At 37.9% G+C, this 22,378-nt stretch overlaps 1 protein-coding gene across 2 annotated transcripts in view; it reads left to right on the top strand.

The window, feature by feature from the left end:
- Positions 1-22,378, top strand: part of dock8 (dedicator of cytokinesis 8) — a 52,178-nt gene that overhangs the window by 11,714 nt on the left and 18,086 nt on the right. For both annotated transcript variants that reach the window (XM_081349506.1, XM_081349507.1), the window contains 28 exons: positions 5,310-5,485; positions 5,967-6,038; positions 6,164-6,272; positions 8,996-9,208; positions 9,330-9,415; positions 9,633-9,699; positions 10,683-10,832; positions 12,114-12,194; positions 12,608-12,764; positions 12,867-12,991; positions 14,449-14,539; positions 14,653-14,815; positions 15,633-15,750; positions 16,343-16,413; positions 16,507-16,651; positions 17,309-17,410; positions 17,584-17,679; positions 18,492-18,726; positions 18,892-19,056; positions 19,195-19,367; positions 19,922-20,017; positions 20,111-20,206; positions 20,342-20,491; positions 20,649-20,762; positions 21,401-21,556; positions 21,649-21,785; positions 21,893-22,056; positions 22,216-22,367. In XM_081349506.1, coding sequence (XP_081205632.1) covers positions 5,310-5,485; positions 5,967-6,038; positions 6,164-6,272; positions 8,996-9,208; positions 9,330-9,415; positions 9,633-9,699; positions 10,683-10,832; positions 12,114-12,194; positions 12,608-12,764; positions 12,867-12,991; positions 14,449-14,539; positions 14,653-14,815; positions 15,633-15,750; positions 16,343-16,413; positions 16,507-16,651; positions 17,309-17,410; positions 17,584-17,679; positions 18,492-18,726; positions 18,892-19,056; positions 19,195-19,367; positions 19,922-20,017; positions 20,111-20,206; positions 20,342-20,491; positions 20,649-20,762; positions 21,401-21,556; positions 21,649-21,785; positions 21,893-22,056; positions 22,216-22,367 — 3,660 coding nt within the window. The remainder of the gene's footprint in view (positions 1-5,309; positions 5,486-5,966; positions 6,039-6,163; positions 6,273-8,995; positions 9,209-9,329; positions 9,416-9,632; positions 9,700-10,682; positions 10,833-12,113; positions 12,195-12,607; positions 12,765-12,866; positions 12,992-14,448; positions 14,540-14,652; positions 14,816-15,632; positions 15,751-16,342; positions 16,414-16,506; positions 16,652-17,308; positions 17,411-17,583; positions 17,680-18,491; positions 18,727-18,891; positions 19,057-19,194; positions 19,368-19,921; positions 20,018-20,110; positions 20,207-20,341; positions 20,492-20,648; positions 20,763-21,400; positions 21,557-21,648; positions 21,786-21,892; positions 22,057-22,215; positions 22,368-22,378) is intronic.

Raw genomic sequence — 22,378 nt, 5'->3', positions numbered from 1 at the left:
TGAGCACTGAGCACTGTCCGGTGTGTTTGGGGATTGTCCACACCCAGCTGGCTCTCTCCAAACCTGGAGCATGTATACACTGCCGGTAGCATAGCGTTTGTTGAGCTGATGCTTGATGGTGCAGTGGACAGGCACTGTCCGCTTCTGGCCTCGGATGCTGATCCGGAATGCGTCCCCGGGAATGGTACACATCGGTGGATTTGACCGAATCGTACTTTCATGTCTCAATACACACCTGGATCACAGGAAATTTCTTGGGCAATGCATACGAAATTCAGGTCCTGCCGTTCAGGCTGTCCCAAGCAGTGTGCACTGACTTCGCTGCATCATCAAGGCATGAGAGTTCGCCTATTTGGATGACCTTCTCCTGGCTGCAGACAGCAGGGAACAAGCCCTTGTCTCCCATCTACGAGATTTTTAATATCAAAAAGAACGCCCTGGTTCCGTTAGTGGATTTCAAATCTCGGTTTAGAGAGAGATTCGGCACAGAACACAGCAATGCTGTCACTTCAAAGAGCCGAGAATTTTCGCAGCTTTTTCGGCTGGGAAGGCGAGTGCGTTTTCGTACAGTGTCGAGACTGCTGGGCTTTATGGCCTCAATAATATCAGTCGTCCAGCTGGGTTTCCTCTTTTTGCGTGTGTTCCAGAGATGGGCGCTGAGCACTGGTCTGGCATTTAAACAAGTGACGATAACCCCAGCGTGCGTTTGAGCTCTGATCCCCTGGGGATCCCTGGCTCTGTTGAGAGAGGAAATTCCCCTAGGCAGAGTCCCCTGACAACAGATGCGTCACTACATGGGGAGCTCTGTGCCAGGGGAACTCTGGAAGGGGAGAATGGTCGACAGGACTAAAAGAGCGTCATTTAAATTATTTGGAGTTGCAGACGGTTCTTCTGGCTCTGAAACACTTTGTGCAGCACCTGCACGGCAAACATGTGTTAGTCGAACGGACAACACGACAGTAATGTCATACATAAACAGACAGGGGCGTACCCGCTCTCTTCCGCTGCTGTAACTGATACAGACGCTCCTGATATGGGCCAGCGAACATTTAGCGTCGCTCAGGGCGGTACATGTCCCGGGCCGCTTGAATGGCGGAGCAGACCTGCTGTCCAGAGGAGGACCACAGGTCAGGGAGTGGCGCTTGCACCCGAGAATAGTGGCACCGATCTGGGACCGGTTCGACAGGGCCGAGGTAGATCTTTTTGCGTCTACAGAACACACACTCTACAACAGATGGCGCAAGAGCGCGATATCCCGTAGTCATGTGTTGTACCTCGTTTCCCTCCTTCTGGGAACCGTTATAAGCATAACTCAATGTTATTGTCTCCCAAAAGAAAGAATCAACTCTAAACCGTCGTTTTTGTTTCGAATCCTACCGCTTTACGGTTCTACGTCACTAGAAGATACATTTGCATAGTGCCCACCTATGTTGTACACTGTCCGCCTGCGAACAACTTGACACGCCCACAATCACGTCATTTTAGGGTCAGTACCTAGTTTATTTGGACCAGCTTGCTCCTCAGAATCATAACCTGTAAATGGATACTTATTGATGTATATATTTTCTACTGGGTGTTCAAAATATGTAGATTTGTGTTTTATATTGTGTAAGTTTCTGACTAACCGGTTAACTCACGTTATGTCTTACTGAAATACTTCTGCTTATCAGCTGTGGGCCACTATTACCTAAAATTGTCTATAAATGCAGATTGTCTGTCGTTCTTAATTCTTTGTGTAATGATAAGGATGGAACAAGATTTGTTTTGCAAACTTTAATGTTACATCAGTCATTTAGGTTAGTGCTCGGCTAACATGCACAGTTATTGATACAGTTAATACAGTTCCTGCATGTGCATCACAATAAATTAGAAATACACACACACATGGGTTTGTTGATAGACATACACTTGTTAATGCTGATAGTGAGGCGTTAAAGGAGAACTTCGGTCAATTTTAACATTGAGCTCATTTTTTTGTACATTTGGAGTGCTGTCAATACAGAGAACACTGACAAAAATCGGTGTTGCCTACACCGAGTTATTCTATTTTAAAAATTTGCACCCTGTTGACTTCAATGGGGCAAGTACTAAACCTGCTTTTAGCCTCTTAAAGGTGGTATCAGTGATTTCAGGCCCAAAAATATATATTATTTTTTTTCCTAACGATCCGCTAGCTGCCCGCCCCATAAGCATGCCGTCAAAAAACCGCGTCTCTGTAGGCAGCCTAGGCTCTGAGATCTGCACACAAAAACAAATGGTTTAGCCAAACAATCAAAACCAAAACAAATAGTGTTCCAACCAATCACCGACAGGGGGAGGGTGTTGTGAGGTTTTGTGCTCGTGCACGGCTGCACGCGAAGTCAGAGCTGAAGAAAAAGCTGGCTCAGATTGTTTGGCTAAACCATTTGTTTTTGTGTGCAGATCTCAGAGCCTAGGCTGCCTACAGAGACGCGTTTTTTTGACGGCATGCTTATGGGGCGGGCAGCTAGCGGATTGTTAGGAAAGATTAGATGAATGTGATAAAAATATTTTTGGGCCTGAAATCACTGATACCACCTTTAACATCCTTGATGTGTCATTACAAGTGCACAGAAAATGTGAGTGATTCCTTCTGAGTGAACACGAGTGAATCTGACTGCAGTAGATGTGAAAGATATGTATAAAAATGATGTTATTTAAGCCAGCGCAAATACCTGTGTTTACATCCTGTTTTCGGTTTAAGTCCAAAGTAGTCGATTGCCGAGTTCACGCGCGTGATCATAGGTAACTAAACCTATGCGCGTGAACTCGGCAATCGACTACTTTGGACTTAAACCGAAAACAGGATGTAAACACAGGTATTTGCGCTGGCTTAAATAACATAATTTTTATACATATCTTTCACATCTACTGCAGTCAGATTCACTCGTGTTCACTCAGAAGGAATCACTCACATTTTCTGTGCACTTGTAATGACACATCAAGGATGTTAAGAGGCTAAAAGCAGGTTTAGTATCAACAGCCCCATTGAAGTCAACAGGGTGCAAATTTTAAAAATAGAATAACTCTGTGTAGGCAACACCGATTTTTGTCATTGTTCTCTGTATTGACAGCACTCCAAATGTACAAAAAAATGAGCTCAATGTTAAAATTGACCGGAGTTCTCCTTTAACATCTGTACGTAAAACTGAGTAGCGTTTCAGTGAGAAACGTCCTGCTCAAGTCGTCCTTGCGATGGAGGTTTGGGTTGAATAAGTTCTTCAAATGTTGGTAAAATCAATGTCACTGTTACTGTCTGTACAATGTACAATTGCTGAGGACTGAGGAAGCCTCGTGAGCTGAAGCGTTGTTGGTAATGTGCGTTATCTTCCAACACGCGCTGTAAGCGGTAGACCAATCACAACAGACTGGGCCGTCTGGCCAATCAGAGCAGAGTAGCTCACGGAAAGGAGGGATTTAGAGAGACTGATGCATCCATCCGTCCAGTTATTTGAGAATCATTGAACAATGTTTTTTGACTTTTGATGCATGTAAACCTGTTGTAGGAGACCTTTCAAAACAAAATTAGTAAACTTTAAAATAGCATAATAGGGGCACTTTAAATCCAGAGCTTTTTCACAGTTGTTAATATGTACAAGCTTGTTCCTTGTGCTGCCTCAGGTGTGACACTAGAGATCACTATTGTGATCTTATTTCATACAATTGCAGCTTTATTTCACATACTGCAACTTTATATTTATTTCAAATTATTACTCACTTTTGCGTCTATTTCTCAGTATTGCGGCTTTAAGTTTCACTGTTGTGACTTTATACCTCAGTTGTGTTTTTTTGATAATTGTGAATTTACATCTCGCTATTGCTTCCTTGTTCTGTACCTCAAGATCCTCCATATTCTGTGACCGTTTATGTTTTATTTTATTTTTTACTCTTTGCGCTGTAAACAGGCTTCCATAGAGATCAGATGAAATCAGATAACATACAGTACAGTGTTTTAGTTTACTTATCTAAATTGATTGATTTCTCCTGTGGTGGGATTCAATGTCTACACCTTTAAATGCTTTTCAAGGTGTGCCATGTGATACTTTGTTTAGAAAGTGTTTTATCAGAATTGTTCTAGTGAGACCTTGTGTTATAGGGGCATATTTCAGATAACTGATAGTGTTGTTGTACAACACTTTGCAAAAGATAAGAGATTGTGAAAAAACAAATGTTTGAGGCTGTAACAAAGTTCGTTGTTATGGGAAGAATGAGGCGGGAACCGGCGAACATTTAAAAACTTTAATAATAAAATAAACAAATACAAAATGAAAGTAGATACAGCAGCCCCTCACGGACGACTGCCGTCATATATAAACAAAACAGGCCTGGCCTCTCTCGATTTCCACTGTCGTCGCTCCTCCTTATGCTTCCGCTCCTCCGTGAGAGATTCGTGACCGGTGCGTCGCGCAGGTGTCGCGCATCAGTAATCACGGCATCGGCCTCGAGCTTGTCGCGCAGTCCTCCCACGGCCCTCGACCTCGTCCTGCTCGCCACAGAGACGTTACATAACTAGCTGCTAGGGTTATTATAAAATTACACTTTTTATTTAATCCTTTATTTGACATGCTTTCCTAACTTTCTGTAGGCTAGCGTTAGTTTGATGATTTAATGTCCAATAGCCTTCTGAAAAATCCATCTCTACGAAACGCCTCAAAAGATCGCAACCTTCCAGAGCGTTGCAGCAGTTTTGTTAATGATCTTCAGCAGGTCTGGGTCTGTCTGCCTCGAGTCATGACAGAATGCTCTCTGTTCCAGTCTAGCTTTTTTACTAACAGAAGAATACAACTGTAGGCAATGCATTCTTTTACTGCTATGATCTGAACGTCAACAGCTATAAAAAGATTTATTGCTACCAGCCTCCATTGTTTCATGTTTTTATGGAGGTCATAGAACATTCTAGTTCTCTCTGTGTGTGTTTTTATATTTAGGCCTTCATTAGTTGTTATAGAGGGAGATTAATCTTATTTGATAGACAACTAATATTAAGTTGGATTAAATGCTTTAGTGCCAAGAGAAGTGAGGCATTCATCTTTGATGATCATTCATCTCTGTTTTAGATATTACAGTTTTTACTTAAAAAAAAAAAAAAAGTTTAGCCTATTAATAAAGTAAAAATAGTTTAGTTTTTTAATAAAGGATCAATTCCTATTCTTTTCACTACTTTTGTTTCATACTATATTACATTCTGGATTATGTCTCAAATGCAACAGGTGATGTCTTACAAGTAAGCATGATGTGTCCAATCCAAGAGCTAATTTTTTTGGGATTGTATGTCCTGGTTTTCTATATAGCCTCAGTCATATGAAGCAGTTGAGCCGGTTGACCTGGATGAGTTCCTGATGTCACAGCTGCGCAGTGGAGATCCCGAGCTCATGCAGGAGCTGGGGGAGTTTCCTGACGACAACCTGGAGGTGGAGCTGGTGGAGAGGGAATGCAGGACCATTCGCCCCTCTGTCGCGGAGGAAGGGTAGGTGCTGCTTGATGCTCCCTGTTGGGGTTGAGTAGGTCAACTAGATGAATTTCAGTGTTTGTACTCTACAACTCTTTTGAAACGTGTGCATTTGACGTGCCTATAGGCAGTTCACTAGGTTTAGAGTAGAAATCGGCCAATTTTCAGGTTTAATATGGGTTCTACCGTGGCATTTGGTGGGTCTCTGAAGAAACAAACATTTATCTCTCTTTATCTCTGTACTAAAATACCAGGTGGTGAGACAGTAATTCAGCTTTTCAAATATTTTTAAATAATATTGGTGTCTGGGACGCCGTGAGCCCAGAGACTAGTGTTCACTGTAATAATAATAAAAAAAACCTTAGCTTAAATGTGTAATATGAATAAAAAGTGCTCATAATCAGCTGTTGAGATTTGAAACGAGTTGAGGCTTGGACCTGGAAACAATGTTCTTCACTTCATGACTTCATGGATAATGTGTATGTTTGTGTGTCTTCAGAGTGGAGCTGGATCCGCATGTGAGGGATTGTGTTCAGAGTTACACGCAGCCCTGGCTGGTGGTTAGCAGAAGGTAAATCCCCAGACTTCATTTCCTGTCCCTCCTCAGGGCTGAATTTTAAATACTCCAATAAATGACATCAGACACATAGATACTACAATGATATACTACAAATAAATTGTGTTTGTTATTCACAGAACTCAGGGTTATGGATGGATTGCGTACTCCGAGAGGACAGACGCTAACAAATTATTACAGAGACAGACGTTTGAGTCTGACGTTCAGCCTGACAAACAAGACCAACTGGTAAGCACAGTTTATAAAACATTTCCTCTTATATACAACTGTCATTTTACAACAAAGCAGCTAACTGAGATTTTTGTACACATTGTTATTGGTGTCCACCACCCAACCCCATGGACACTTATCTTCCTCTTTTTTTTTTGTTGTAATTATTATTATTATTATATTAAAGGGTTAGTTCACCCAAAAATGAAAATTCTGTCATTAATTACTCACCCTCATGTTGTTCCAACCCCGTAAGAGTTTCGTTCATCTTCGGAACACAAATTAAGATATTTATGATGAAATCTGAGAGCTGGCTCACTCCTCCTGCAGGCTTATGGACACTATAACTTGCTGGCCCAGAAAATGTATTAAAGACATTGTTAATATAGTCCAAGTGACTCCAGTGGCTCAATCTTAAGTTTATAAAGTGACGAGAATACTTTTTGTGTGCAAAAACAAACAAAAATAACGACTTTATTCCACTTTTCATTTCCTTCTCTCTGGGCCTCGAGTCTTTTCACGTAGTGTTTTTGCGTAGCGCGTCTGTGTTGCACGTCACAACGTATCACACACATGACCAGCGTCACCCAATAGTGAGCATACGTGGTGACGTGCAACACAGACGCGCTGCGCAAAAACACTACGTAAACTAACTCGAGGTCCAGAGAGAATGAAATGAATAGTGGAATAAAGTCGCTATTTTTGTTTGTTTTTGCGCACAAAAAGTATTCTCGTCGCTTTATAAACTTAAGATTGAGCCACTGGAGTCACTTGGACTATATTAACTTTATTGTGTCTTTAATACATTTTCTGGGCCAGCAAGTTAAGGTGTCCATAAGCCTGCAGGAGTGAGCCAGCACTCAGATTTCATCAAAAATATCTTAATTTGTGTTCCGAAGATGAACGAAAGTCTTACGGGGTTGGAACAACATGAGGGTGAGTAATTACTGACACAATTTTCATTTTTGGGTGAACTAACCCTTTAAAGCCGATAAAGTGTGTCACCTTTATTGTCAGAGAGTTGATCCCAGACAATTGCCATAGAAAATTGCTAGAGTGAACAAAAAAGAAAGTTTGTGTTTGTCGAGGAACAAAGAAAAAAGTTTTTGTTCATTAAGGAACAAAGGAAGGACGAAAAAAAATGTCTGCGAACATGTCACATTCTGATGTCACATGTCTTTACGGGATGTGTATGAACGCATGCACAGATTCCAGAAAATCACTGGCAGTGGGAATGAACCAAAATCAAACGATCCTGGGAAAAGTCCCGGGACACATTATCTGTGTTTTCCAAGATCTCTGTGTGAAAGGGGCATATGTGTGATGCTTCATATGTATCAAATTCCTCTTAATTCAACGTACAGAAATAAACAGATGAGAAGAATGAGGGTAAAATGAGCAGAATCTTTCTCTTAGGTATTTTTTTTTTCTGTTTGTCCCTATGACCACCATTTTGGCTCTATCCCACCCCTTTTTTGTCAGGGTCCAGGGACAAAATGAGGCATGAATATTCATTCTGTCTTCACTGCTTCCGTCCCAATGCAGCTTTGCCAAGATTTAATTATCCAGGCCACAAAGATTTGTTTTACTCCATGTATTTTTCATGAGTTTAGATTGAGAGTCTGCGGGAACACCAAAATCCTCTCTTAGTTTCGGATCCTTTAAAGGGCCTCCGCATTCACTGCAGGGGTTATTAGCAATCCAGAGGAGTACCAAAGACCCCGCTAGCCAGCTCTCTTCTGTGATGTGTGTCTTTAAGCAAGTAGATTAAGAATACAAATGGTACGGGAAGGTCTATTACACAGGCTAGACGCAATGTATCATGGGAACTCTGCATGATGCCCACTATCAGAGCTAGTGCATATGGTTCTTATATTTGGCGATTAACTGAAATCTCTCCTAGGGTTTTGAGAATTCATCCATCTCAAAGGCTTATGATCTTCCTGGAAAAAAGCATTAGTCTCAGAATTATACATAGCTCCTCTGCTCTAATTCACATGCAGCTATGTGGTATTGCTAGTTCAGTCAGTATCAAAAGACATAAGATTGGAAAATAGTTAATTCTATGTGCCTCTTTGTTTTTCATTGTACTTTTGACAGTTAAGAGTGTCAAATAATGAAACTGAATGAATGAACTTGATCTGAACCATTGCTTTTAGCTTGTATATGCAAGAATATGTGCTCTCAAAGGGGTCATCAAATTTTTTGACATATTTGTACCATTAAAACATCCTGCAAATTTCATAGCTTAAAACGTCCTCGTTATAAACAAAGCATTTAATCAAGCTGTGACGTCTGTTGTGACATCTCATGGGCAAATACATTTGCATATGACTGCCTCCAGAGCAAGACATTGACAAATAGTTATACATCATTGCACCATAGGCCCCGCCCACTGGCATTCAGTTGCTTAACGGCTGACACATGCCTACACTGGATGTGAGCGTTGCGTCAAAAGCAAATAGAACCAATTATAATCACTGACGCTGTCTACACTGGATACAGTATACAGATGCGCGTTCAGTTTCTGACATACTCCACGCACTTGAATCTGTATATATATATATATAATATTTATGTGTTTATATATATGTATGTATATATATATGTATGTGTGTGTATATATAAACTTTTCCTTGAACCCCCTAGGACCCTCTTTTGGCCTCCTTTGCTTCTCCAGGCCCCAGACTGAAAACCATAATATCTAAATGTCTCTCAATATATCCTCTCCTGTCCGTCAGGAAAAGTCACCGTCCCTGCCAGCACTATGTCATGATGCAACACGGACCACCCTCACAAGCTCAGACTTCAACTTACGGGCTCTGCAGCCGGACCGTCGTGTGGAGAGTCTGTTGCGCTTCAGCAGCCCGGAGGAACTGGATCGCTTCAACCAGGAGGCCAGACATAGCTACCGCTACGGCGAGCTCTTTGGCCTCTACCCGCCTATGGATGAGGTGCAGCACTTGCTTTAAATACAGGCTTAAATGTTAAAATGTGTTTTTTGTTTTTGTGAACATAAGTAAGATTGAGTTAGAAACTAAATATTGTCTTCAATCTACCCATGAATGTGTACAGGAGGATGCAGTAGCAATTCGGCCCATTCCTGACTGTCCCAAGGAACACTTTGGGCAGAGGATACTAGTGCGATGTCAGACCATCAAGTAATACTTCTTCACTGTCCACTATTATTGATTATTTTCTCTGAATGTTTAAACTTGAGACCTTCTTTTCTTCTATTTGCAACTTTATATCTCACAAAGTGATTTAACTTCATATTTTAAACCATTACATCTCATTATATATTACAAGTTTTATTTTTTACTTTGAGGTTGAAATGCTCTTAAATGTGGTTTTGAGAGAATGTTTTTCCTTCTACAGATTTGAGATTGAAATTGAGCCTCTGTTTGCAACCATGGCCCTCTATGACGCAAAAGAGAAGAAGAAGGTCAGTTTCTGATGGTTATCTTAAGAGCTATGAATAAAAAACTAAAATATGTGGTATATTTCTGTATTTAGACCCTTTTGCTTAAGCTGGGGAGACATAATTAATAAATATTCTTCCTGTCGGTGTTTTTTCTGTTAGTCCTCCCACATTCCTCGACTTTAGTTTGAACAAAGCTGGACATTAATGAGACTTTTTCATTATCCAATGCCATAAACATTATTTTGTTAAATCAACATCCTTGGACTTTAATTTCTCTGTTTCTTTCTAAAACAACTTGGTTATAAAGTAGAAATGGGTCACAAAATATAGTCTGAACTGTTCAGACCGAGTTCTATAAAACCAGTGAACATTAAACTGTACAGCAAATTTAAGAATGTCTTTGACTGACAGTCATGGATCTTAAGGAATTAGTGAGTTTTAATGTTAACTGTAAATGCAGTGGCATGTGTATTTTCATATTAAATGGAAAGACAGCAGATATATTTGGGAGGAATATCCTGAAGTATTACATTAATCCTCTTTAGCTTTAGCTTTTACTGAAGAAGGTTAATACATGAGACAGACCAGATGATTCATGCTAAATAGGGACTTTATGCAGCATGTTTTTTCTTCTTCATGGTTTGGTGTAGAGTGTGTTTTGGAATGGGAGGAATTACCCATTTCACAATGTTAAGAGAAAAAAAAAACATCATTTAAGATTCCTGATATGCCCGTTTAAGACGTGCCTTCACAATGTTGAAGATGACTTTAGTCAGATTGAGTGAGATTTAGAGTTCATTTAGGGGGAAACTATGCTAATGTGACTCTGAGTGAGCTGTCTTTCCATTCTGATTTGGTTCACTCTGTCTGAAGTATAAGGAAGTACTTTTGTGTGTTATGCACCACAATTTCCCTTCTGTTTTTTTAGTGATATGCTAAAATTATTTGCAGGTTGGTTGTTTCATGCTGTCCATTGTAAATCATGTTATATTTTTTTCCTTAAGATTTCAGAGAACTTCCATTTTGACCTGAACTCAGATCAGATGAAGGGTTTCCTGCGACCCCACACTCCCAACATTGACACCTCCACTTTGGCCAGATCTGCAATTTTCTCCATCTCCTACCCCTCTCCAGATATTTATCTGGTCATTAAGGTAGTTTTGAGCTAGTACTAGGCCATTTTAGAAATGAGTAAAATGCGTACATTTATTATCTTGAAATTACTTTATCATTTGGTTTTGTTGGTTTTGAATATATATATATATATATATATATATATATATATATATATATATATATATATATATATATATATATTTTTATATATATATATATTTTTATATATATATATATTTTTATATATATATATATTTTTATATATATATATATTTTTATATATATATATATTTTTATATATATATATATATATTTTTATATATATATATATATATTTTTATATATATATATATTTTTATATATATATATATATTTTTATATATATATATATTTTTATATATATATATTTTTTTATATATATTTATATTTTTATATATATTTATATATATATATATATATATTTTTATATATATATATATATATTTTTATATATATATATATATATATATATATATATATTTTTATATATATATATATATATATTTTTATATATATATATATATATTTTTATATATATATATATATATTTTTTTATATATATATATTTTTATATATATATATATATATATATATTTTTATATATATATATATATATATATTTTTATATATATATATATTTTTATATATATATTTTAGCAACAAGTGACAAACCAATATATTGCCCAGTCTGATTAATCCACAGGTATCTGGCATTTTGAGACTTTGTCAATTAATAATAATAATTTTATTTAGTTATTTTTCCAGTGAAATCAGGGTCATTTTTTTTAAATGGTTTTGAAAGGCTGAAATTTTACATAAATTCTTAGTAAAAATTGTAATATTGTGGATTATTAATACAATATGAAAAAAAGTGTTAATAAAAAAAAAAATATATATATATAATTGCAATTAAATATATAAAATGTAATTTATTACTGTGGTAGAAAGGCTGCTTTTTTCTCCACTATGTTGAAATGATGTGGTGCTGCTTAATATTTTTGTGGAAACAGTGATTAAAAAAAAAATGTTTTGAATATAACATTTAAAATAACAGCATTTATTTTAAATATAAATCTTTTGTAACATCATAAAAGTCTGTACTGACACATTTAAACAAATTGAATGCATCCTTATTGAATAAAAGTATTCATTTCTTTAGAAGAAAATGTTCCTTTTCTGTAGATATCAGTCCATATCAGGACCAATAGACAGTGATGATTCCCATAATGATAAATGGCAGAGTTGTGTAACAATAGTGTTATGGTGTTGTGTATGTGTAGATTGAGAAGGTTCTTCAGCAAGGAGAGATCGGGGATTGTGCTGAACCATACATGGTACTGAGGGAGAGTGATGCTACTAAGGTAACTACTGAAAATTTCACTTTCTCTCATTGTTAATGTGCACAACATGGCCAAAAGTATGTCGACACCCCCTTCTAATAATCGGGTTTGGCTTGGGTTGTGACAATGCCCCTGTATACAGTCCATAAAGTAATCATTCACTGAGTCTGGTGGGGAAGAACACCTTCAAAACCCTACATTCCATGTGCCAACATCTAATGGAAAGCTTTCCATTTTTTTTTTTTATTAAATGTTCAGCAAACCCAAAAGAGTTGATTGTTAGGGTGTCCACATACTTGGCCATAAAGTGTGTATAATTTAGTCAATTATTTCTCAAATTATGTTAATCTACATTATTTCACTAAGGAGAAATATTATGATAAATAAAACCACTATCTTTTTATGAAGCTCCATCCTTTTTCTGTGTCCTTCAGAACAGAGAGAAGCTGGAGAAGTTGAAGAATCAGGCAGAGGGGTTTTGTCACAGACTGGGCCGCTACAGGATGCCATTTGCCTTCGCTACGGTCAACATCATGAGTGCCATCAGCTCCACACTGGAACGCGACATAAGTGACACAGACAGCGTAAATGGTAAGATACTGAATGGATGAATACCAGTGGTCTATTAATATAAAGCATCACCCTGCAAAAATGTTAATCCGTAATTATGTACAATTTTGAATTTTGGCACAGGCAGGGGTGGTACGGAAAAGAAAACATTGCCCAGACGTAACTCTGACAGATTCAGCGTGTTGGAGGACAACTATGTCCTGTCTGGCTTTAAACCAGCTGTCACAAGTTGCACGTTCATCAAACAGGTATTGCTTGAACCATTCAGAGGGAATAGAATATTCAACAACATTTTTAGAGGGACTTGATTTTATCCGTTTGTGAAAAGGGAGTGTTCCATAGTGCAAAAAGTTTGGGGTCGGTAAGAAGACTGATTAAAGGTGGTATCAGTGATTTCAGGCCCAAAAATATTTTTATCACATTCATCTAATCTTTCCTAACAATCCGCTAGCTGCCCGCCCCATAAGCATGCTGTCAAAAAAACGCATCTCTGTAGGCAGCCTAGGCTCTGAGATCTGCACACAAAAACAAATGGTTTAGCCAAACACTCAAAACCAAAACAAATAGTGTTCCTCACAACACCCTCCCCCTGTCGGTGATTGGTTGGAACACTATTTGTTTTGGAAAAAATAAAATAAATATAGCCTTGCAGTATTAAGATATTTCTCAAAGCAAACACACAAGGCCCATTGCAATCACTTGTACAAACTGAATAATAAAACAAGTTTAAAACAAGGGTACATTTTCTATAAATATTATTCTTTACAGTTCTGTGCATTTTGGGCACTTTTTTTGTGAAACCCTATTAGGCTATTTTCCATCAAAAGTGTGCTTTCCCTTTAATTGAGCGCGAGCAGTGCAGCAAATAGACTCGGCGCCGAAACACGTGCTTCACTGCTCGCGACGCTCCTGCTTGAGACGCTCAAGCGCTGCTCCTGCTTCCGTTGTGAATGCACTCAATGATTAACATGCACGCCGAAAAAAAAATACGCGCTTGCGGTCTGAACGGACGTAATTCACGAGGTTTTCTACATGTGCTCCATGTGCACGTGTGATGCTGATGTTGCGCGATGTTAATCATGCGGCGCCCGAGTGCATTTGACCGGCATAAAATCGGCATTTGTCAGACTGACCGGCCGGTCGCCGGTTACGGCCGATCACGTGAAAATCGGCCAATTCTGGTCACCAGCCGATCAATCGGTGCATCTCTAGTCTTGACTATCATTTTTGATCAACTTAATGCATCAATGCTGAATAAAAGGAAAGTAGGAATATAGGAAAGTCGTTTCAGAGGCAAAATAATTGAATGCATTTTGATGAAAGTTTACACTGACAAACATTTGCTTTTGTTAATGTGCAATGATGATTTGTTCACAATAATACCAAGAACACGTATTAAAGGAGATGTGATCAATTAAACATTTTCAACAGTTGCTTATTTCAGAACAGTGCTTGGAAAAAAATTCAACCTCGTCGAATTACCATTGTAAAAAAACAAATTGCTGAAATAATAAGAATTTTAGTTGTTCTCCTTTAGTACATTTTTCCATTCTTCACATTCTCCTGATTAAATGGTGTCTGCGTTTTTCAGCTAGCTCTAGATAATATCACATTGCATTTTTGCAACATTTATCATCTAAACTCTCCATTAAAGAATCCAGACGCATTTGAAAAGATGTTAATTATGTGAAATATGTGGCGGCAGGAAGGAGAGCGTCTGAGCGATGAGGACCTGTTCAAGTTCCTGACAGACATCAAGAGGTCGTCCAATCAGCGACGTGTTAAACTCATACCTGGTGAGCAGATGACTCAAGTGTGCCTTTTTGCTGCCCACTTGTTCCGCAGAAAAAGTCCTTTGTGTAAAAGTTGAAAAACTCATCCTACTTCATATATGTATGTTGTTTGATAGGCTTTCTGAAACTGGAAGTGTCTCCAGTGCCGGAGATTGTGCCTGGGTGTCTGTCCCCCGAACTGATTCCAGTCAAGCCTGTATCTGAGAAAAATCAACGGCCGGTTAAAGAGGTGCTGGAGTTCCCTTCCAGTGAAGTCTATGTGCCTCACAATATATACCGGTAATCCCCTAGGTTTTGGTATCTCTGTAAGACATAATGACTTTTATATTGTACAAATGGTATATTCTTTTCCATTACCCTAAAACTACACATAGAAAACGTTCTGAATCTTTACATTTCCAAATAAGCTTCATTTAGCATGTTTATTAATCAATTTCCCTCATGGGGACATTCAGTCTTCACAATTTAGGTTAAACACACACACACGCACACGCAAATTGTCAAGCTGAGATCCAGCAGAACTGGGTTGCTGTGATTAATCAGTAATCTTGAATAAATCTTAGTTCTAAGTAATAATGTTTGTCAGAATTTGGAGGGCAGACCTGTGGTTGATACTAGTCATTCATTGACTATGAAAACAAATAGGTTGAGTGCGTGAAAAACTTTTTGCATATCAGTGTTGGCAGGTCTCATAAGAAAAACAAGCAATCTGGTCTTACAAAACAAGCCCAAAGAAACTTGCCTCACCTACAAAATCGGCCCTGTTTTTTTTTGGTTTTTGGGGCTAGGAGGATTGCTTAGATTATGGATAGATTATGGAAAACGTAAAACTGTTTAATTTATCTGATTGATTATAGGATAAACTTGCATTAAAAATCAACTGCTACATGGAAATAAGCCAGACAAAAGCACAACAGGAAATCTCATATCTCATATTTAATGTGATATTTATAATTGGGTGTATGACGCATTCAGCTATTTTTTTACTTGTTATCAGTGTAGAACTTTGAGTGTTCTGCGCCATCTAGTGGTCAGTTCATGTTTTTGCACCCAATTATGGACTTCAAATGTTAATTTTATGTTAATTATGTTACAGGAACCTGTTGTACGTGTATCCTCTGAGGTTGAATCTTACTAACCGTTTGACTTCAGCAAGAAACATTACGGTTAAAATCCAGTTCATGTGTGGTGAGGACTCCAGCTGTGCTATGCCTGTGAGTGCAAAACCACATTTATGTGTCTATATATGTGTCAAAAATATATTACCATTGCATTTAAATATATATATATATATATATATATATATATATATATATATATATATATATATATATATATATATATATATATATTAATAAAATAATACATATAACATAATAAAATAATAGAAATATAATATAAAAATCAGGTTAGCTGGGTTCTAAAAAATATCAGTAAGAATTAAAAGTAGATTGAAGTGGATCGAAAAGAGAATTTTTAAACATTTGTAAATATAATGATTATTTTATATTTAATTACTGTCATTCTAACAGTGTAGATATTTGTTTACAAAGCCATAAATGAAAATATAATATATGATATAAACTATATTATAATTAAATTCTAAATTAGTAATTTTATTGTGGGCTTACACTCTAAGTGGCAAACAATTAAGTCACAAATTGTAAATGTTTGTATAAAAATCATCAGCCAAAATATTATGATCGTGAATGTGTAACTAGTGTGTGACGAGCATATTTCAAAATGTTTTCATATTTTGTACATTTTGTACTCTCCTTTATTTTTCTCTGTGCTTTCCTTCAAAAGGTAATTTATGGAAAATCAAGTGGCCCTGAGTTTCTTCAAGAGGTCTACACTCCAGTCACATATCACAACAGGTAATCATGGTCTCTAACAACAATTCCAGTGATCAATGTATCAAGCAAATGTAAGGGTGGAGTAGTCAGTGGCTGTTTCCATTTGCTCTGCAGGTCTCCGGATTTCTATGACGAGCTAAAGATTCGTCTTCCAGCCCGTTTAACAGAGAAACACCATTTGCTGTTCACTTTCTACCATATCAGCTGCCAGCAGAAACAGAACCAGACTGGAAGTATGGAGACTCTCATTGGATATTCAGTGAGTGACTGAACAGATTGCTTATATACAGTTTGAGGTCAGTCAGATTGAAAAAATAAGAAAATTATTAGTTTTATTCAGCAAGGATGCAATAGATTGATCAAAAGTGACAGTAAAGACTTTTATAATGTTACAAAAGATTTCTACTTCAAATAAATGCTGTTCTTTTGAACTTTCTATTCATTAAAGACTTCTGGAAAAAAAATTACAAATTAAAAAATTCTGCACAACTGTTTTAAACATTGATGATAATAAGAAATGTTTTTAATGAGCACGAAATCTGCATATTAGAATGAATTCTGAATGATCATGTTACACTAAAGACTGGACTAATGGCTGCTGAAAATTTTGCGTTAGTACCGTCACAGGAAAAAATTACACTTAATAATATTATAAAGTTATTTTAAAGTGTAATAATATTTAGCAAAATAACAATTTTTACTGTAAAATTTGATCAAATAAATGCAGCCTTAAAATATTATATATATATATATTTATATTACACACACACACACACACACACACACACACACACACACACACACACACACACACACACACACACACACACAAACACTAGAGAGAGTTTCAGTGATGTCTACACAAACAAGAAGAGACATAAATGTAAGTGTCATGACCCCAGTTCCTTCCCTGCAGTGGTTACCCATGCTGAACAATGACAGGCTGCAGTCTGGACAGCAGTGCCTGCCAATCGTTCTGGACAAACTTCCCGTGAACTATTCCTTGCATCCCCCAGAGGTACAGTCATCCATTTCACATCTGCCTTTTTTTGGATACCAGTCATTTAATTTTATAATCTTACGTCAATGTCTTATTTAAGCACATAATCTATGACTCATCTGTGCCTTTGTGAGTTCATTTGTTTGAAAATAGTGTACATTTTGTTCATTTGTGGGGTTTTATGCCTTCAGAAACTGCCAGCTCAGGTACCTCCAGTTAAGTGGCTTGAGAATCATAGGGGACTTTTCAACCTTGAGCTACAAGCTGTGTCCTCCGTCCAAACTCAGGTGCGTAACGCTCTCAGAACTCAATTCCTAGCGGTTAATGCTTTGAATGCTAGTGTGCTGATGTTCCCATCAGGCTTCTTAATTAGGTTAACTAGCAAGACCTCCATGCATGGTAATCAATGTCACGTGAAAGATCATGCTGGTCGGCCACCGACCTATTCAGCTGAAATTCAAGCATTAAAATGTACTAGTGTTCTGCAAAATTCAATGGAATTTGAATTGTATTGACCTACCCAACAGGAAATGGAATGACAAGAAGAATGAACTGAATTACAATTCAAGAAATATATATTCATTAAAACAGTTTTATTATTAACTAAAAAAAAATGTTTTTTTTTAATATTTCATATATATTTCAGTTAATGAAAGTGATTTAAATAATTTTAGGTTTTGTTAATAATAACAACTGTTATTTAATTATATTTCAGATTTATTTCAGTGTTGTTATTGTTAACTAAAATTATTTTAAAAAATCATTTTCATTAATTGAAATAAATCTAAAATATAATTAAATCTGGATAATAACTGAAAAACAAATTAGAAATGCCTTGGCAACTGAAAGAACTGCTAAAATTACTGAAGTACTAAAATTAGTAAAACTGAAATAAAAAATAAATTATAGATTATATAATGAATATATAACGAATATTAAAAAAATTATACAAATGACTTGTATTATATTATATTATATGAAACATACTATGATCAAAATATCAGCTTCTATAGGTGACATTTCAAACATTTGTTATGTAACGGAACATTTATTTAAGAAGCTTTTGGCCTTTACTGAATCTTTTTTTATTTAATCACAGGACAATCATCTGGACCGTTTCTTTTCTCTGTGTCACGCCCTGGAGGGCAAGACCACGTTCCCCATCCGAGTGGGAGATGAGAAGATTTCTGAAAACATGTTTGAGCACGAGCTGAAGCTCAGCATCATCTCGCTGTCCTCCTCTAGACTGGAGCCGCTGGTGCTCTTTCTCCATCAGGTCCTCGACAAGCTCTTCCGGCTCATCATGCAGCCCATGGTCATTGCTGGACAGACTGGTGCGTTTCAGACAAGAAGAGCTTTTAGTCATTTTTTCAGCATACAAGTACATTCTCTTCAGAATTTTCAGAGTTAACGCTCTGATTTTTGCATGCTGCAAAGGCAAGTAAGCATGTTCGAATTTGTCAGTTGACTTTACAGGGTTTTAATCTTGTTTTTTGCAGCAAATCTGGCCCAGATTGCATTTGAGTCAGTGGTGTCAGTAGTCAACAGCCTTCACAACAGTCAGGAGCTGGCGAAGGACCATCAGGGCAGGAACTGTCTCCTTGCAACATATCTGTACTTTGTGTTCCGCTTGCCAGACACACAACATGAAATCCTCACCACAGGTACAGTAGGGCTGTGATATCATCTAGACCCCGAATGATGTCATTTCTTCGCCATTCCAAAACAATCCGTTTTTTTTTAGTGGGTTTGGGATTGACTCCGTTGTTGTCTGTCACTGATCCGAGGCTTCTGTTCACCAGGCACAGGAGGTCTGATGGCTCACCCAGAGAGCCGATACAGCACTCTGACTCGCACCTCAGCCAACACGGTCGGCTTCATGCTGCTTCAGTCACGGATTCGTTCCAGCAGCAACCCTGATATACCAGCACCACAGACCCCAGAGGACGCAGAGGTCAATAACATTCTAGGAAAGGTACATAAACACAAATGCAACCACAACATGCCAATCTAAATTTCAGCTCATTAACCCAAGTGTTGGTCAAAGTTTAGGAGTCACAGGATGTAGGAAGAGGAATATATGTAACTGTATTTAATTTAATATATTTTTTTAAATATTTTAGTATTATTTATATACTATCATTTATTATTAATTTAAAGTAGAGTTTTTTTGTTAATATTCTAGTTAGTGGTTTTGTTATGTGCTTTGAATGTCTATTTATTTGATTTTCATCTCATTAGTTTTGGTAATTTTTGCACTTCAACTTACACTTTATTTCTAATTTCTGCCAAGGCAAAGCATTTTAATTTTCAGTTTTTCATCTAATATCTATTTAATTTTATTTCATCTTTTTATTTTCAATGATTTTTAATATTTCAATTTTAGTCGACAACAATGACACAATTCCTTAATTTAAAATGAAAATTTTAAAAGGTATTCCCAGTTTTATTTGGAATGGTACCCAGCTCTTCTACAGGCACATATACACATTTTTTTTTTTTTTCATTCTTCATTTTGGTTTCCACCAGGTTTTAAATCTTCCAGGCTGTCGCATGTCAGCAGCTACAAATCTCTCCAACACTTCACAGAGCTCCACAGCAAGCACACGTCCCACAAACAAAAAGGTGACTCTTTGACTTGCCACTTCATTACCGAAGCTGTCTGTCATTTCAGCAGAGGATGCGTTTCTAAACAAGCAGATCCATCTGTCTTTGTAGTTGTTCCATGAGGAGCTGGCTCTTCAGATGGTGGTCAGCACTGGAGTCTGCAGAGAGAACGTCTACAAATACGCCTGGTTCTTTTTTGAACTTCTTGTAAGATGATTAAATATGTACACGTTGCTGAGCAAACCAACTTTGGCTGTCTTTGAAATTCCAAATGCAAGATGTTCTGTAGATGTTGTTTGGGGTTTTTTTCTGGTTCTCATTGTCCAAATGTACTCACTCCAGGTGAAGAGCATGAGTCAGCACGTGTCTCAGCTGGATAAGAAGGCAGTCCCTCGTAGGAATCGATTTTCGGACCGTTTCAAAGATGACATTACCACTATAGTCAACGTTGTTACTGCTGAGATTGGGAACATTTTAGTAAAACAGCAAAAGGTGATTGAATCCATCTGAACAGTCAAAAATCTGACTCGAGAACTGTTTAGTAACTCAGTAAACATGGAGCGCATGAGAATAACAAGGTCAGATTTTTTGGAGGAATGTTATTTGTCAGTGATAATGAGAAGAGATGTGTGTGTTGATTTGTCTTCAGGAGCTGGAGCAGGCAGAGAAGGTTAACGTCAGCCTGGCTTTCTTCCTGTATGACCTGATGTCTCTGATGGACCGAGGCTTTGTGTTTCAGCTTGTGAAGAATTACTGCAACCAGGTACTGCAGCTCATCTCATTTTCTAATCGTTATCCTAACGGCAAGAAATCATTCATAGCATCTCAGTTCAGTGAACATCACAAGCATGTCCGGCATAAAAAATTAAGGCATGACTTTGGAAGTAAAGCAAGATGGATAGATGGATGGAATGAAAGATGGATGGATGGAATAAAAAGATAGATAGATAGATACTCCCAGAATGCACTTGCTTCACTGCCCTCCGATGCCACTCCCAAGCCACGCCTAGCGGTTACAGAGGGCAGTATTGGAAGAAATGATACAACTAGACTACTAGTTGACTCGAAACTGAAAAGATGCCGTTTTATCGCAAGATCCCACCCCCTATGGGCGGGTTGAAAACGTGTGTAACTAGCTCCTAATACTGGCTGTAGTCTTTAGCCTCTGGCTAAAAAAAGCCCCTGATGACGCAAAATTATGATTTTTGTGTCATCTGAGTTTTTTTCCCCCAGACACTCAGTACAGAAATCTCTCGTCTCAGGGGGACATGAGGGAGGGAAGCATGGTCATTCGAAAATACTACCGGGTTTCTACTGATACAAAGCTTAATGCTAATCGGTGAAGTATCCCTTTACTATTTGCAGCATTAATATGTAACTAACTGTCACTCTTTTTCACAGATGGCAGCAAAGAGTGTGAACATGTCGACTTTGATCAGTATGAGGTTGGAGTTTTTGAGGATCCTGTGCAGTCATGAGCACTACCTAAACCTCAGCCTGTTCTTCAGCAGCCCCGCTTCCGCCCCCGCCTCCCCGTCACCTTCTGTCTCCTCACAGGTCAGTCAAAAAACAACATCATTCTGCTGTTATGACTGATCTAATACTCACAGTGTTTGGAAACAATGAGTGTCATCTGTCTCTGTCACCAGACCTCCAGCTCGTGCAGTTTTCAGGACAACAAGATCGCAGCCATGTTTGATCTGTCGCAGGACTTTAAGCAACGGCATTACTTGACCGGACTGCTGCTGACCGAACTCAGTACTGCACTGGACATTGAGTCAGAGGGGTCGGTCATATTTTATGTGTGGCACAGAAGTGCCAACAACTGTTTAGTGAATTTTTTTTTAGAGTGCATTTGTCAAACTAATGATTCTGTTTTATGTGCATGTGTAGGGGGAGAGTTCAACAAAAGGCCATTAATGCCACATACAGCTTATTGTGCGCTCATGATCTGGACCAGCGGTGCTCGAGGCCAGAGGTCAAGGCCAAGATTGCTGCTCTCTACCTCCCTCTAGTGGGCATCATCATTGACTCCATCAATTATCTTGATTTCACAGGTACTGCCTTACACAAGTCTAGTTGTTAATCTCAGTTAGGCTTAATAGTTGCTTTTAGGCAGTGAGCCAAAGTGCTCGATTATGGCTCTCTAATGGGAGTTTAAAATGGAGTATGCTTTTCAGACCTATGGTTTATGTGTGAATGTATGTTCTTCTCAGTGTCTGAACCTCGTGGCGGTAAAGGCAAGTCTGGTGGACCTGAGGATGACACTGACAGCGTCACCCCCATCAATCAGTCTGTTGCCATGGCAATCGCTGGAAATCCTTTTAACACATTAGCGAGAAATGCACTGGCATCTATGACCTCTGTGGTATGAACAAG

This window comes from Scardinius erythrophthalmus, assembly GCF_964197995.2.
Source record: "Scardinius erythrophthalmus genome assembly, chromosome: 20".
Classification (NCBI taxonomy): Eukaryota; Metazoa; Chordata; class Actinopteri; order Cypriniformes; family Leuciscidae; genus Scardinius; species Scardinius erythrophthalmus.
The sequence above is the reverse complement of the archived record's forward strand: the minus strand, read 5'-3'. Positions and strand labels throughout refer to the sequence as shown.